Source organism: Halteromyces radiatus, assembly GCF_025201355.1.
Source record: "Halteromyces radiatus strain CBS 162.75 chromosome Unknown BX664scaffold_9, whole genome shotgun sequence".
Classification (NCBI taxonomy): domain Eukaryota; kingdom Fungi; phylum Mucoromycota; class Mucoromycetes; order Mucorales; family Cunninghamellaceae; genus Halteromyces; species Halteromyces radiatus.
The window spans coordinates 520,889-533,421 of NW_026251695.1; the positions used below are offsets into that span (position 1 = coordinate 520,889).

Sequence of the window (12,533 nt, forward strand, 5' to 3'; positions counted from 1 at the left end):
TGAATTTCCTTTTTCTTTTCTTTCAACTGAAAAATAAATCTCTAGTGCTCATTTCCCTTTTCGTTGTCTCTTTTTCTTTTGCTACTACTTTTTTTTACAACATGGCCTTTTGGAAGCCTGGAACTATTGCTCCTGGTAAATTTATAAAAGATTTATCTAAAAGAAAAATTAACAAGATATACTAATACTTTATTTCTCAATGGGAATAGGTAGCTCTGTTGATCGTGATACTGAAAACGAAACTGATACAACCGTTATAGCTCATGCAGAACAGCAATACAGACATCTTACTTTAAAGCAACAACGAGAAAGATTACCAGTTTTCAAACTACGTATGTTTATTACCCATTCATGATAAAAACGATCTCCCAACTCTACACTCAACTTGGATAAAGGCATCTTTCTGGATCTATCTATTCACTCAATGTTTGATCTTCTTTCTTTTCTGTAGGACGTGAACTGTTGTATTCTATAGAGACTTATCAAACAACCATTGTTATTGGACAAACTGGATGTGGAAAAACAACGCGTATGTACAAAAATACCTCTTTCTTCTTTTTTATATATATATATTTTGACTGACCATTTTATACTAATGATTCGTCATTGTTCTTTTTTCTTTCTTTCTAGAAATACCACAATACCTTGAAGAGGCAGGATGGACTCGCAATAGAAAACAAATCGCATGTACTCAACCTCGACGTATAGCTGCAACCACTGTTGCTCAGCGTGTAGCCGATGAAAAAAGTGTCAAACTTGGTGATGAAGTAAGTTCTTGTTCCAAAAAGATTCATTTAATTGACATTTATATCTATACTAGGTGGGTTATCTTATTCGATTCGATGATCAAACGTCATCCAAAACTCGTATCAAATACATGACAGATGGTATGCTATTCCGGGAAACAATGATCGATCCATTATTGACAAACTACGATGTGGTGATGATTGACGAAGCGCATGAACGAAGTTTATACACTGACATTTTATTAGGCGTCCTTAAAAAGTAAGTAAAAAGAAAAAAAGGATTTTTTTTTATATTAAAAATGGGGTTTATTTCATTTAGAATTCAAAAAAAACGACCGGATTTACATGTTATCATCTCCTCAGCAACCTTGGATGCCGAAACGTTTTACACTTTTTTCAATCACAATACTACCAAGGATCGAAGCAAGGATACTGCCAACATTATCTCTTTGGAAGGCCGAATGTATCCTGTAGATACACTTTATGTAGATGAACCCGTACCTGACTATGTAGAAAAGACGATTCAGACAGTGTTTGATATACATACTCAGGTAAGACTATTGGATTTTTTCAACTCAAACAAAAAAAAAGGTGACTGAATCATTATTTTTATAGGAAGCTCGTGGTGATATTTTGATCTTTCTTACTGGACGCGAAGAAATTGACCATGTTGTATCAGAAATCTATGATCGTGCCAAAACGTAAGTTTATTTGTGAAAAAAAAAATAGAAAAAAAATGCGCATATTAACTTCCTTATGAATGTTTTTTTAGATTGCCAAAGGGTAGTTTATACCTTGAACCATTACCTCTGTATGCTGGATTGACTTTACAAGAACAACTTCGAGTTTTTGAACCAACACCAAGAGACTCTCGAAAAGTGATTGTATCTACAAATATCGCTGAAGCTTCTGTTACCTTGGAAGGCATTGTTTATGTTATTGATTGTGGGTTTGTCAAGGTAAATAGAAGAAGAAGAAGAAGAAGAAGAAGAAGAAAATAATAAACATAAGATGGCATGACTCATAAATGAATTTAATATTATAGATTCGCGCTTACAATCCAAAGACGGGTATGGAAGCTCTTGTGGTTACTCCAATTTCCAAAGCATCTGCATTACAACGTGCTGGGCGTGCTGGTAGAGTAAGACCTGGAAAGGCATTTAGATTATATACTGAAGAAACATATAATACTCTTCGAGACACAAGTATTCCAGAAATCCAAAGGTAAAAAAAAAAAAGATGTATGATCCAATTGATATATAATAAATATATATTATATTATTTCTTATCATTAGAACCAACTTGGCACCGGTAATCTTACAATTGAAAGCTCTTGGGATTGATAATGTACTACGATTTGACTTTGTGACAGCACCGCCTGCAGCATTGATGATACGTGCATTAGAATTACTCTATTCTTTAAAAGCACTGGATGATGTTGGACGATTGACACTTCCACTTGGTATGACACTGGCTGAATTCCCTGTGGATCCCATGTTAGGCAAGATCTTACTTTCATCTGGTGATTTTCATTGCAGTCAAGAAATAGTCACTATTGCAGCCATGGTATCTGTACAAAACATCTTTATTCAACCATCTCGGAAAATGGATAAAATGGCGGTACTGGATATACGACGACAGTTTTGGGTAGAAGAAGGTGATCATCTCAGTTTACTCAATGTGTACAATGGATTTATTCACAATGGCAAATCTGGTAAATGGTGTCACGATCGGTTATTGAACTTCAAAGCATTAGCAAGAGCCATCCGAATTCGACAGCAATTGGTCAAGTATTTGAAACGGTTCAAAGTACCTATGGTGAGTGCTATGGATTCAACAAGTCTGGATCAAGATCAACAACGTCAAATAGCATCCGAACGTATTCGAAAATGTCTAGTCAGTGGTTACTTTTCACAGGCAGCAAGAGCCGAACCCGATGGAAGTGGGCGATTCCGTACCATCCGTGATGGTGTGTTACTCAATATTCATCCTGATTCTGTCCTCTTCAATCGCAACCCATCATGCGTTTTGTTCCATGAAGTCGTTGAAACAAACAAGGCTTATATGCGCGACTTGACTGCTATTGATGAAGCTTGGTTGGCTGAACTCGCTCCTCATTTTTATCAATATGCAAACACCAAGAAATAGTGATAGTTCACCCCCTCCAGTTTAGATCATCACATTGTATTATTATTATTCCTCTTTTTTTTTTTTTTTTTTATCCATCCATTCATTCTATATCGAATCACATACACATATATACATATATTTATTAAAAAACAATGTTTATTCTATTTTTTTTTTTACTTATTTATTTTTATGATATCATATTATTATTAAGCAAGCTTTTATATTAAAGTTGCCTTAGTTTATTGATCATCACCAAGAGTGATCGCACACTTTATTCAAGACATTCATTTCCATTTTTGGACAATATGTTTAAAAACATCTATTCTTCTTTTTTACTCTTTTATAAAAAGTACTGGGAAATATCACATCTTTATCACGGCAGGCCAGATCATGGACAGCGACAAACAATTCGCCTAATACTTGAGTTTCTTTCCAATTGTTCGCATAATTTGCAGTCTTCATAGTTTTGTCTTTAAGGACCATGAGCATTTTGTGATTCTTTGTTAGGATCCCAAAATCAGGTTTAGCCACGACACGCTCTTATTTTGAATGCTGAGAGTTGTATCGGTCGATATAAAAATAACGAGACAAAACGTAAGTGTTTTTTTTTTTAACAATAAAACTTTGTTAAAGAGAAAAAGGAATAAACCCTATAAAAAGCTCCTTTTATAAATAAAGTATCAGATTACTCTTAAAAAAGAGAGAAATAGCAAGCCCGGGAACTTATATATATATATATGTGAGTCTTTACCCCTGATTGATAAAAGATACAGTAAAAGAAGAATATGATAAAAATAACAGTATGATCAAAAAAATACAATAATAAAAAAAGGACCATTGTAACGTTAAAATGGAAACTTTATTGGATAAAAAGTATAACTAGTAATCTCTACTAACTAAATGATATAGTAAAACAAAAAAAGTCAACACAAAGAAAAGAAAGAAACCAAAAATGGAAAAACACGATCACTGTATAATTTTTTTTTTTTTTTTTTTTTTTTTTTTTACTTTTAGTCAATTCTGTATGCAAGACAACATTTCCAAGTTTGATCATCATCAACAATGATAGAAATATTATCTGGTAAATCTTTATTCCAAAACCTGATATCACATTGGTATGAATTACCATAACCATTTCTTCTGGATCAAAAGGGCGGACAAATTTTGGAATGCCGCTTATAAAAAAAAACCAGTCATGACGTTAGGTTTATGATACGGTCCAGTTTGTAAAACGCGAAAAAAAAAGTTTGTTCTTTCTTTCTTTTCCTTGCTGTTTCTTTCTTTCTCTCTTTCTTTCTTTATTTGAATACCATCGTTTTATATGACTTCATCACATCTCGACGAAAAGTTTGATGGGTAAAAATAACATAATATTCTTTTTATTTATTTATTTATTTAACTATTATTCTTTAACAATCGTTATTTATTTTTTGATCTTTTTTATTAGAACTTTTCGCCAGTTGTTTGACACTATTGAACGAGGTACGGAACAATGCTCAACAGATCGTTTACAAACTATCTTAGAAGAAAAAACAAGTCAACTTAGTCTTGGATTAGATTACTTCACTGAACCTTCCACTACTTCACGCAGCAAACTCATTCCAGATAAACCTCTCAATCTAGACAGTATCACTTTTACACTTAGTACCGATGAAAAAGATATTGTTTGCCTCTTTAGTGATGCCTTACAACTCAATGAACAACAATGCGCCATTCTTTGGAACTCTTTTCGACAACAACACCCATCCATTGTATCCAAGTTTTTCAAACATCGTCAACAACAAAAACAAGATTCATTGTCAAATGTTCAAAGCTATGATGAAATGTTTCTTGTCTTTGCTCAACTTTACTTTATTGAACGTTTGTCATTATTACAATCCATTTCTTCATTACTTCGACTATGTCAACAACAAGATGATTCTATGCAACAACATCCTTATACGACAATAGCTATTGATACTGTGGAAACTATCAACAACAAAACGGGTGACGACTTGCCTGGGCGACTTTTGGTACAGTTTAGTCGTCTTGTACGTACTTCTGTTCCTACAACATTTTCAACACCACCTTCTTTGGTTCATGAATATACTCAACAACTTCTCAAGGAACAAAAAGCTTTACTGGAAATTATGATGATTTATTATATCTCTCGATCTTGTCCTGCAACCACCGTTCTCAACATTTACAAGGAATTTGAAGCCAATGGATTTGGAATGGAACAAACGTTTGGTCATATGTTGAATGCGACAGGTCGACATTTACGTTCTGAAGTGTCATACCTTTGTGTTCTTTTATCTGTGGAATTACTTCAACAAGCAACAATGATAGACAACGGTCTCAAATCCTCACCTGAAATCATCATCTCGCTCAACGATGTGGTGTCATTTTTGGGGGACATCAAGGAACACGCTTTACCTATATTGGCTTGGGTGGATTTTCTTCAATGTATGGATACGATTCTTGAAGACAATGACAAAAAGGACTATGGAAAGGTCAAGGCTTTATTACGCGGAGAACAAATTCACTCACACGATACTGCAGCATCAAGTCTTTTATCTTCAAAAGAAAGACCCAAACACACTCACAGTACTAGAGTTTCAGCAACCACGACAAGATCCAATCGTGTACCACTGACTGAACAAGGACCAGAACTTCTTCAACGTTATATCTCGAGAGCATTTGGGCAAGGTGCATTCGACTATATCCATACTATTTTATCAACAAGTGACTTAATCAAGGATGATGATGTCAACAAAGTGGGTTACCTCAATATATTATATGAATTGCTTTATAGGTTTACCTTGGATGTACGACTCGAATTATTGTCTGAACATGCGCACAGTACTATAATTCAAGATTTTTGTTTACTTCTCAAACATGAGCCTGCGTTATGTTGTCGATTCTGGAATGGTAATCAAATGCAAACACCAACAACAATGGATATGGATGACAACGATGAACATTCAACTTCTTTGGCTCAATTATTCTTGAATCCTGAAAATGGTCGGTATCCTCGTCGCTTTACTGATATCATCCAATTGTTGACAGCTGCCTGTGGTGATGTCTCGACATCCAGTGATACTTCTACTACAACAATGATCACTCCGGTGAAACATGTCAATGATTTCTTGTTTCCTACTGGTTGGCCTGCCTTGATCTTGAAACTCTCTCACTATTTGCAAGCTGGTGATGATGCTCCAAATGTGAATGATGTGAACTCCATTTTACAATTATTGGAAAGATTCCTAACTTTGGCTGGTTCTACATTGGTGACTCGTTTGGTTGAATTGATAGAAGAAAACAAACCATTTGGTGCTGCCACTGGTCGCTCTCCTTTTTTGGTTTCCATTTTATGTGAACTTACTACTCGCGGTTGTGCGATACCTGGTTGCAACGTTGAATTATTGACCATGTCTATCAAGTGTCTAACAGCTCTACTTCCATTCTACCCCACTGACCTTTGGTTGTTTATCAGCACATCTTGTTTGTTTCCTCGTCCTTTGGAACGGGACCCTCTTCTGGCGGTATCTTTCAGCAAAGTGCCTACTCGTAGTTTGGGAAGTCAACAAGCAGCTCAAGTCACCCATGTTATTGAATCTGTAGAATGTGAAATTGGCAAATATTCTATTCTTTTGGCTCTTTTGGATTTGATTGGTGGATTGATTAAGGATGTACAACGACATTGGTGGACAATACACGAAAAACATACAACTGCTACGGCAACGACTACCAATGCAACTATGACTATGTCAAGTAGCAATACTGTTAATTCAATTGGTGTAGATGAACAATACAAGGCTGAAATCTTATCTGGTTACTTTCACTACCTTATGGCACATATTTTACCATACTATGCTGGCTGGCGTTACAAGTCTGTATATGATCGGTATTTGATTGGATCCAAAATGATGGCTATCTTTATCGAAGTAGAACGTTTCTTCAAGTTTGACAGCAGCTCTACTATTCCCACGGATGTAATCAGAACGAAGGAAGTATCTACTATGACCAAGGTACGTGATGCTTTGTTGTATCGTTTCTTGAAGGATGAATATACAAGTCAATTTTATCTTTCACCCATGTTGGATGTGATGGCTCAAGGGGCTTGGATGGCCGAAGATCTTTATGCAGCAAGTCGTACTACTGAAGCACGTCAAGCGGAATTATTGACAAAACTTACTCTATCATTTGTCAAATCTTTATTACAACAACAAGAACAACTAGATGGAAAAACAAAGGTAGACTCCACCTCGACTCACGTGGGACTATTGGAAAAGGCCATGTTAAATCATCGCACTGGAAATAACGGCAAGATGGACTTTTTATACCGTTTAACTCTACTGGTCCGATATCGTCAACAACATGATGATGATGATGGCAACCTGATGGCGATCCCTATTTTGGCTACCAACATTTTCTCTCTGTTATGTCTTTGTGTTTCACGATGGATGGTGGTACCCAATTTTGTTCAATATCTTGGTGATACAGATCAAGCGCAATCGATTATCAAAAGTTATTTGGCTATTGCTAAAGATTCTACTCAACCTGAAAATCTACTTACAAGTATTTGGCAGATGATCTCTCTTTTGGTGGAAACTCAACCTAGTTTAGCTTTATTGTTTATGGAATGTGGTGATGCAATCATGCCTAGTCCAAAGACTGCTGTCAAGTTACAAGATCAACAGAAAAAAGGAAAATCTCCATCTGTCACATTTGCACTTGATTCTTCTTCTCAAAACACAACTGGAAACAATGGTGAGACATCAAGCAACGAATCTGCTGTTAGGGCTGCTGTTGAACTTTTGAACTCTTGGCAATCACTCTCTGTGGAAAAGCCTACGGTATTATCGAATGTGTTGAGGTTTTTGGCAACTTTTTGGCAACTAGCATTTGATCATTATGCTATGGTACAACGAACTCGAAGTGATACTGGTCTTTGGCAAGCATTGGAAGCGATTCTTCTCAATCCTAGCAGTTTGGTTTCAAACAATACAAAGAAGAATATTGTGGAACAACAATTACAACTTGAAAACGAATTATTCAACAATGTGGATTTGGACAATGATGATACCAAGCAGGTGCTTTCCAAGGTGCAACATGTTCTAAAAGATATCAATAAATCTATTCAGCAGGAATGTTGTATGCATTTGAATCGAACTTTTATCATGCGACTTGTATCTTTTGAAATCCAATTGACAGCTGGATCACAGGCATCTCAAGGCGTGACTATGGCAATAGGTGATATGTTACCTACTGGACTTAAGAATCTTCTTATCAAATTGGGTGAACCTTCTAAACTTCAATGGATGCGACGTGAATTTATTAGAAATCATTTTGAACCTTCTCTCGCTACTCAAATAGAAGACGATGCTTGTCGTGTTTTGGAATTCTGTCCTTGTACTTCTTCTGAAAGTGATATTAGTCCTCTTATACAGATGGTGACAAAAGTTGGTTTTGGTGATGATGCAAACAATGGTCAAGGCCAAGGTCGTCAATATGGTACATCTTATCTCTATGATCTCCCATTGGCTGTTTCTCGTATTTCTTCCCTTTATCGTCAAGCTGTACAAGTATTCCGTGAAGATGGAGACAATGTTGTTGATGGGGTAACGACAATGGTTCTGGTAACTCCAAAGGTACAGGCTCTCCGTTTGGTCAAGCAAATTTCATTCCAATTCCTCTCGTATATAGGCTTTGCTAATATGAACTGGTCCTTAGTGGATTCTGAAATGATGCTATTACAATCCTTCAAAACCTTGATGGAAACAAGCTCTGGGCATGTGTCTGAAGTGATTTGGCACTCCAAAACCAAGCCTACGTTGTATACATTTATCAATGAACTGATTGATCAAATGATTGAAGATAACCAAGATGCTACGACAAGACAGAAACAACAAGTACACAATCAACAACAAAAGCATGAGCATGAACCTGTGGAAGCTCAAAATAGTGTGACGTTGACCAGTCATCAGCAAGTGGTTGGTTTGATTCGTGCTTTGGTAGAAGATTGGATTAGTTCTGAAAGCGCTTTATTAAACAAGTCATCATCAGCACAAACCTTGAGAACGGAATATGTCAAATCGGCTGTGTCACTCGTATTGAAACTGTGCAAGCTTTTGGATCGTGAAAACTATGCTCTTAAGGATAATATCAACTTCTTCTCTGTGGCCTATCGTCGTCCTCTTTTGGAATCTATCTTATTATGTATTCGAACAGTGCACGCATTCACTCTTCCCACTCCTATTGATGGTGAACTTACAGTAGCTCTTGCTCAACTTCTTCAAGTGACATGTGCAAGTTTTGCAGGTGTGGCCAATAATGCAATTACTCAACAACGACAAAAATCAATGACTCCTGTACCGGATGATGTGGCGGAAGAATGTATGAAGGATGTTACAGTTGTGTTGGCTTTATTAGGGGAACTGATTAAATCAAACAAGTATGGGCGTTCTCTCCTTCCTGTTGGTGTTTGGTTGACAACATTTGAAAACAATGATACTATACCCATGTTATTGAAGTTGGCTTATCATGGTATGGTGTTAGTAGTGGATGAAATGGAAAGGTAAGTTGGAAATGAAAGGAAAATCGAGCAATGTTTTTTTTTTTTTTTTTTTTTGGAATCTAACCTATTTTTTTTTTTTTGATATTTGTTACTACTAGTCAAACTAAATTCGATACTTCCAGTTTATACAATATTATGGTGTCTCCTTATGCAGAAAATGCAATGTACTTTATGGTTGCTTTGGCCAATATTCCAGAAGCAGCTTTTGCTCTCAAGAATCATGGTGTCATGGATTTACTCTGCAACAATGCTTTATCAAGACGACTGGAACAAGGTAGCTTAGATATATTTGTACGATTCGGAGACAAAGTAGTTAGTGGTAGGAAGAACAATAATAATACACCTCAAGATACTATCAGTGGCGGTACAACAGCAACGGATCTTGGTGTGGGTGGATCTGGTTTTGTGGAACGAAATCCTTTACATATTTTATGGTGCCAAATGCTCAATGTGGTTAGCAATATCATTCGATTGGTCGGTAAAGAAGATGATGGTGTATTACGACATGGTGTACTCTTTATTCAAAAATATAGTGGTCAAGTGGATCGAAGTTTTGCTATTGCTAATGGTGCCAATGATTCCCTTCTTGGACTGGTACCTTCTGAATCCATCTCCTCGCCTTTGATGACGGAAATCGAATGGTTGACAACAATTCTTTTTGGTTTGGCCAAGCAATTGGATCGAGTGGCTGGTTATGCTGTCAATATCTTTATGGCTTTCAAGAACTGTGGACTTCCTTTGGTAAAACGATACCTTTATCATTTTACTCATCCCAATCATATGCAAGCTCAACTTTTCCCTGTGGATCAAGATGAAAAGTATCAATCACAAACGTTTATTGACTTAGAAAATCAAAGATCAGTATCATTCCAATCATCACAACAACAAACAAATAGTGAACAACATACAAGTCAACTGATGTACTCCACTACACAACGAGCCATCCGTATTGCAAGAAATATCCTTGGGTCTATTGTACTGTTAACAGAGGCAAAATCAATACTAATCAAGAGTAATAATGAATGGCCCTTCGGAAACACGATTCTTTCACCTGATACACGAACTTCAACATCCTCCATATCCTTTGGCGTCATGAAAGAATGGATTGTCACCTGTTTACAATTAACCCAAAAGACGGCATCATGGATCAAAAACCAACAACAACAATTACGTGACATATCATCTATGCCAATATCAACATTATCATCAGCAATACCATCATCGTCATCTTCAATAACAGCATCATCATCATCATCACCATTACCACCTTCGACCTCTTTTTCACAACCATCTGTCACCGATTTGAAAGCTTTACTGAGGACATTGGAATTCAGCATTGTCCTACTGACCACACAAACTGTCCTTTGGATTGCTAAACCTGATATACATCAAGATGAAAGAAAAATGATTGCCAGTGACAATCTCAAATCTTTAGTGAATTTATTGGATAAGACGAATACCACACTGAAACAATTGGAAGGTACCATGACCGAAATGAAGAATGAATTAGAATTATTGGAAACTCAAGTGATTGATCCATTGAAATATTATTTGATTATTACTTATTTTGTGTAAACCCAAGCAATGAATAAATTAGATTTACATATATATATATATTATTTGAGAAGTCTTTATGAAGAACATGATTTTTTTTTTTTATTCTTATATTTGATGATTACTGCTTTTTTTTTTTTTTTTTTTTTTTTTGGTGCATTAATTGTGACTGTGCGGGGAAGATAGAAGAATAAAATAGTCGGAAAATGGTGGTCAATGTAACGTCCTCTATGTCTTTCTTTCCCGATCCCCTTTCCTTTTTCTTGCCTTTGATGCAATGACGAAATCCGCTGACGATAGACTTCCACCAAGGATTCTTTCGAAAATCATCAATCACCTTCCTCCATTGTCACTGTTCACCGCGTCACAAGTCAACCGTCGATGGTCGCGTATTGTCAAGGACCTGGGTGCTCTTCGGCTTGATTTCCGAGCGTGTGGTCCTGATGCCACCGTTAGTGACTATATGGATATCCTGAAAGCTCAACTCCAAATAGTCAATTGCCAAGGTATTCATTATGTACTCGTTTACTCTCCACGGTCATTATCCTCCGTAGTATTTGACCGATTACAAGCTCTCTGTCCGAATGTCGTCTATTTTGATTATTACTGTACACCACCCTTGGATGATCCTCAACGTTATCCTCCTCTCGCAAGAAAACCTCATTTCTTTTCGCCGTCGCCCACGAGTCCTAATGGTTGGAAACATATTCGTCATCTTCCTTCGTGTCATGGTGACAAAGGCTTTCAATGGATACCCTATTATGCTGATCAACTGACCACACTTCATGCTCACCCGACCGATTTTGTCAAGGTAACACTTGTTGAGAAAAACTATATGTTGCTGACCACACCTGACCTGCCTTACCTGACAGATTTGGTGCTAGACATTCCTCACAAACTGGATGAACGCGCCCTGCATGATATTCACCAACATTGTCCTCGCCTAACGACATTGACATTACGCCGCATGCAAATCAACTGTCATTACCCGAACAAAGAAGGATCGAAATCCGTGCTGCAATCACTGACACTTGATCGTATCACGCTTAGTTCTTTTCATAACCTCCTGTACCTCACCTATGCCTACCCTGAACTTCGCCGCCTTATTGTCCGATTGGATTATCAAATCGTTCTTTCCTCTGCCGCCAAAGATCCCAAGCAACTCAATCAGATCCGTATTCATTGGCTCAACATGATCATCCGATTACATCGACTCATTTGTTTAAAGGTGGTACTGGAAAATTGGTATTTTCAAGATTCTCCCGTGTTGGATGTATGGCCTTGTACGGAACTGATCCGATGGTACAAAAGTACCAGCAAGAAGAAACTGACATGCTTTGAAACAAGATTTGGTGATATGTATGTGGATCTTAAATGTCTATTGAACCCTGATCCTAGTGGAAATCTGAATATCCCATGGACAAAGACGAATGCTGCTTTAAAAACCAATGATTGGCCTATATGATAGTATATATATTATGAATTATTTTTTAGTCAATAAAATGTTATTTTCTTCCTTTGAATGTTTTTTTTTATTTTATTTT

The 12,533-nt window shown here is 36.7% G+C and overlaps 3 protein-coding genes across 3 annotated transcripts; all 3 read left to right on the top strand.

Moving 5' to 3' along the window:
- The first annotated feature begins 84 nt into the window (after nt 1–84).
- BX664DRAFT_341839 (P-loop containing nucleoside triphosphate hydrolase protein) lies at nt 85–2,939 on the top strand. Its single transcript, XM_051547060.1, has 10 exons — nt 85–135; nt 210–332; nt 452–529; nt 631–767; nt 821–1,005; nt 1,066–1,297; nt 1,362–1,447; nt 1,519–1,705; nt 1,792–1,970; nt 2,042–2,939. Exons 1-10 carry the CDS (start codon nt 102–104, stop codon nt 2,892–2,894), a joined length of 2,094 nt encoding a protein of 697 aa, XP_051396655.1. The 5' UTR covers nt 85–101; the 3' UTR covers nt 2,895–2,939.
- Nucleotides 2,940–4,148: 1,209 nt separating this feature from the next.
- Nucleotides 4,149–11,017, top strand: BX664DRAFT_362064 (uncharacterized protein). The gene is made up of 3 exons (XM_051548279.1): nt 4,149–4,232; nt 4,324–9,435; nt 9,534–11,017. Exons 1-3 carry the CDS (start codon nt 4,198–4,200, stop codon nt 11,008–11,010), a joined length of 6,624 nt encoding a protein of 2,207 aa, XP_051396656.1. The 5' UTR covers nt 4,149–4,197; the 3' UTR covers nt 11,011–11,017.
- A 215-nt stretch (nt 11,018–11,232) lies between these two features.
- On the top strand, nt 11,233–12,505 carry BX664DRAFT_341843 (uncharacterized protein). The gene has a single exon (XM_051547061.1). The coding sequence runs from the start codon at nt 11,267–11,269 to the stop codon at nt 12,452–12,454; it is 1,188 nt and encodes a 395-aa protein (XP_051396657.1). The 5' UTR covers nt 11,233–11,266; the 3' UTR covers nt 12,455–12,505.
- Nucleotides 12,506–12,533: the final 28 nt, after the last annotated feature.

What these genes read in the sequence shown, in the direction of transcription:
- BX664DRAFT_341839 (XM_051547060.1), top strand. Translation starts at nt 102, where the DNA reads ATGGCCTTTTGGAAGCCTGGAACTATTGCTCCTG. An exon ending in TGTTTGATATACATACTCAG is followed by an intron (nt 1,298 to 1,361) that starts GTAAGACTATTG and finishes TTATTTTTATAG; the next exon opens with GAAGCTCGTGGTGATATTTT. An exon ending in AGTATTCCAGAAATCCAAAG is followed by an intron (nt 1,971 to 2,041) that starts GTAAAAAAAAAA and finishes TCTTATCATTAG; the next exon opens with AACCAACTTGGCACCGGTAA.
- BX664DRAFT_362064 (XM_051548279.1), top strand. Translation starts at nt 4,198, where the DNA reads ATGACTTCATCACATCTCGACGAAAAGTTTGATGG. An exon ending in CTCGACGAAAAGTTTGATGG is followed by an intron (nt 4,233 to 4,323) that starts GTAAAAATAACA and finishes CTTTTTTATTAG; the next exon opens with AACTTTTCGCCAGTTGTTTG. An exon ending in GTAGTGGATGAAATGGAAAG is followed by an intron (nt 9,436 to 9,533) that starts GTAAGTTGGAAA and finishes TGTTACTACTAG; the next exon opens with TCAAACTAAATTCGATACTT.
- BX664DRAFT_341843 (XM_051547061.1), top strand. Translation starts at nt 11,267, where the DNA reads ATGACGAAATCCGCTGACGATAGACTTCCACCAAGGATTCTTTCGAAA.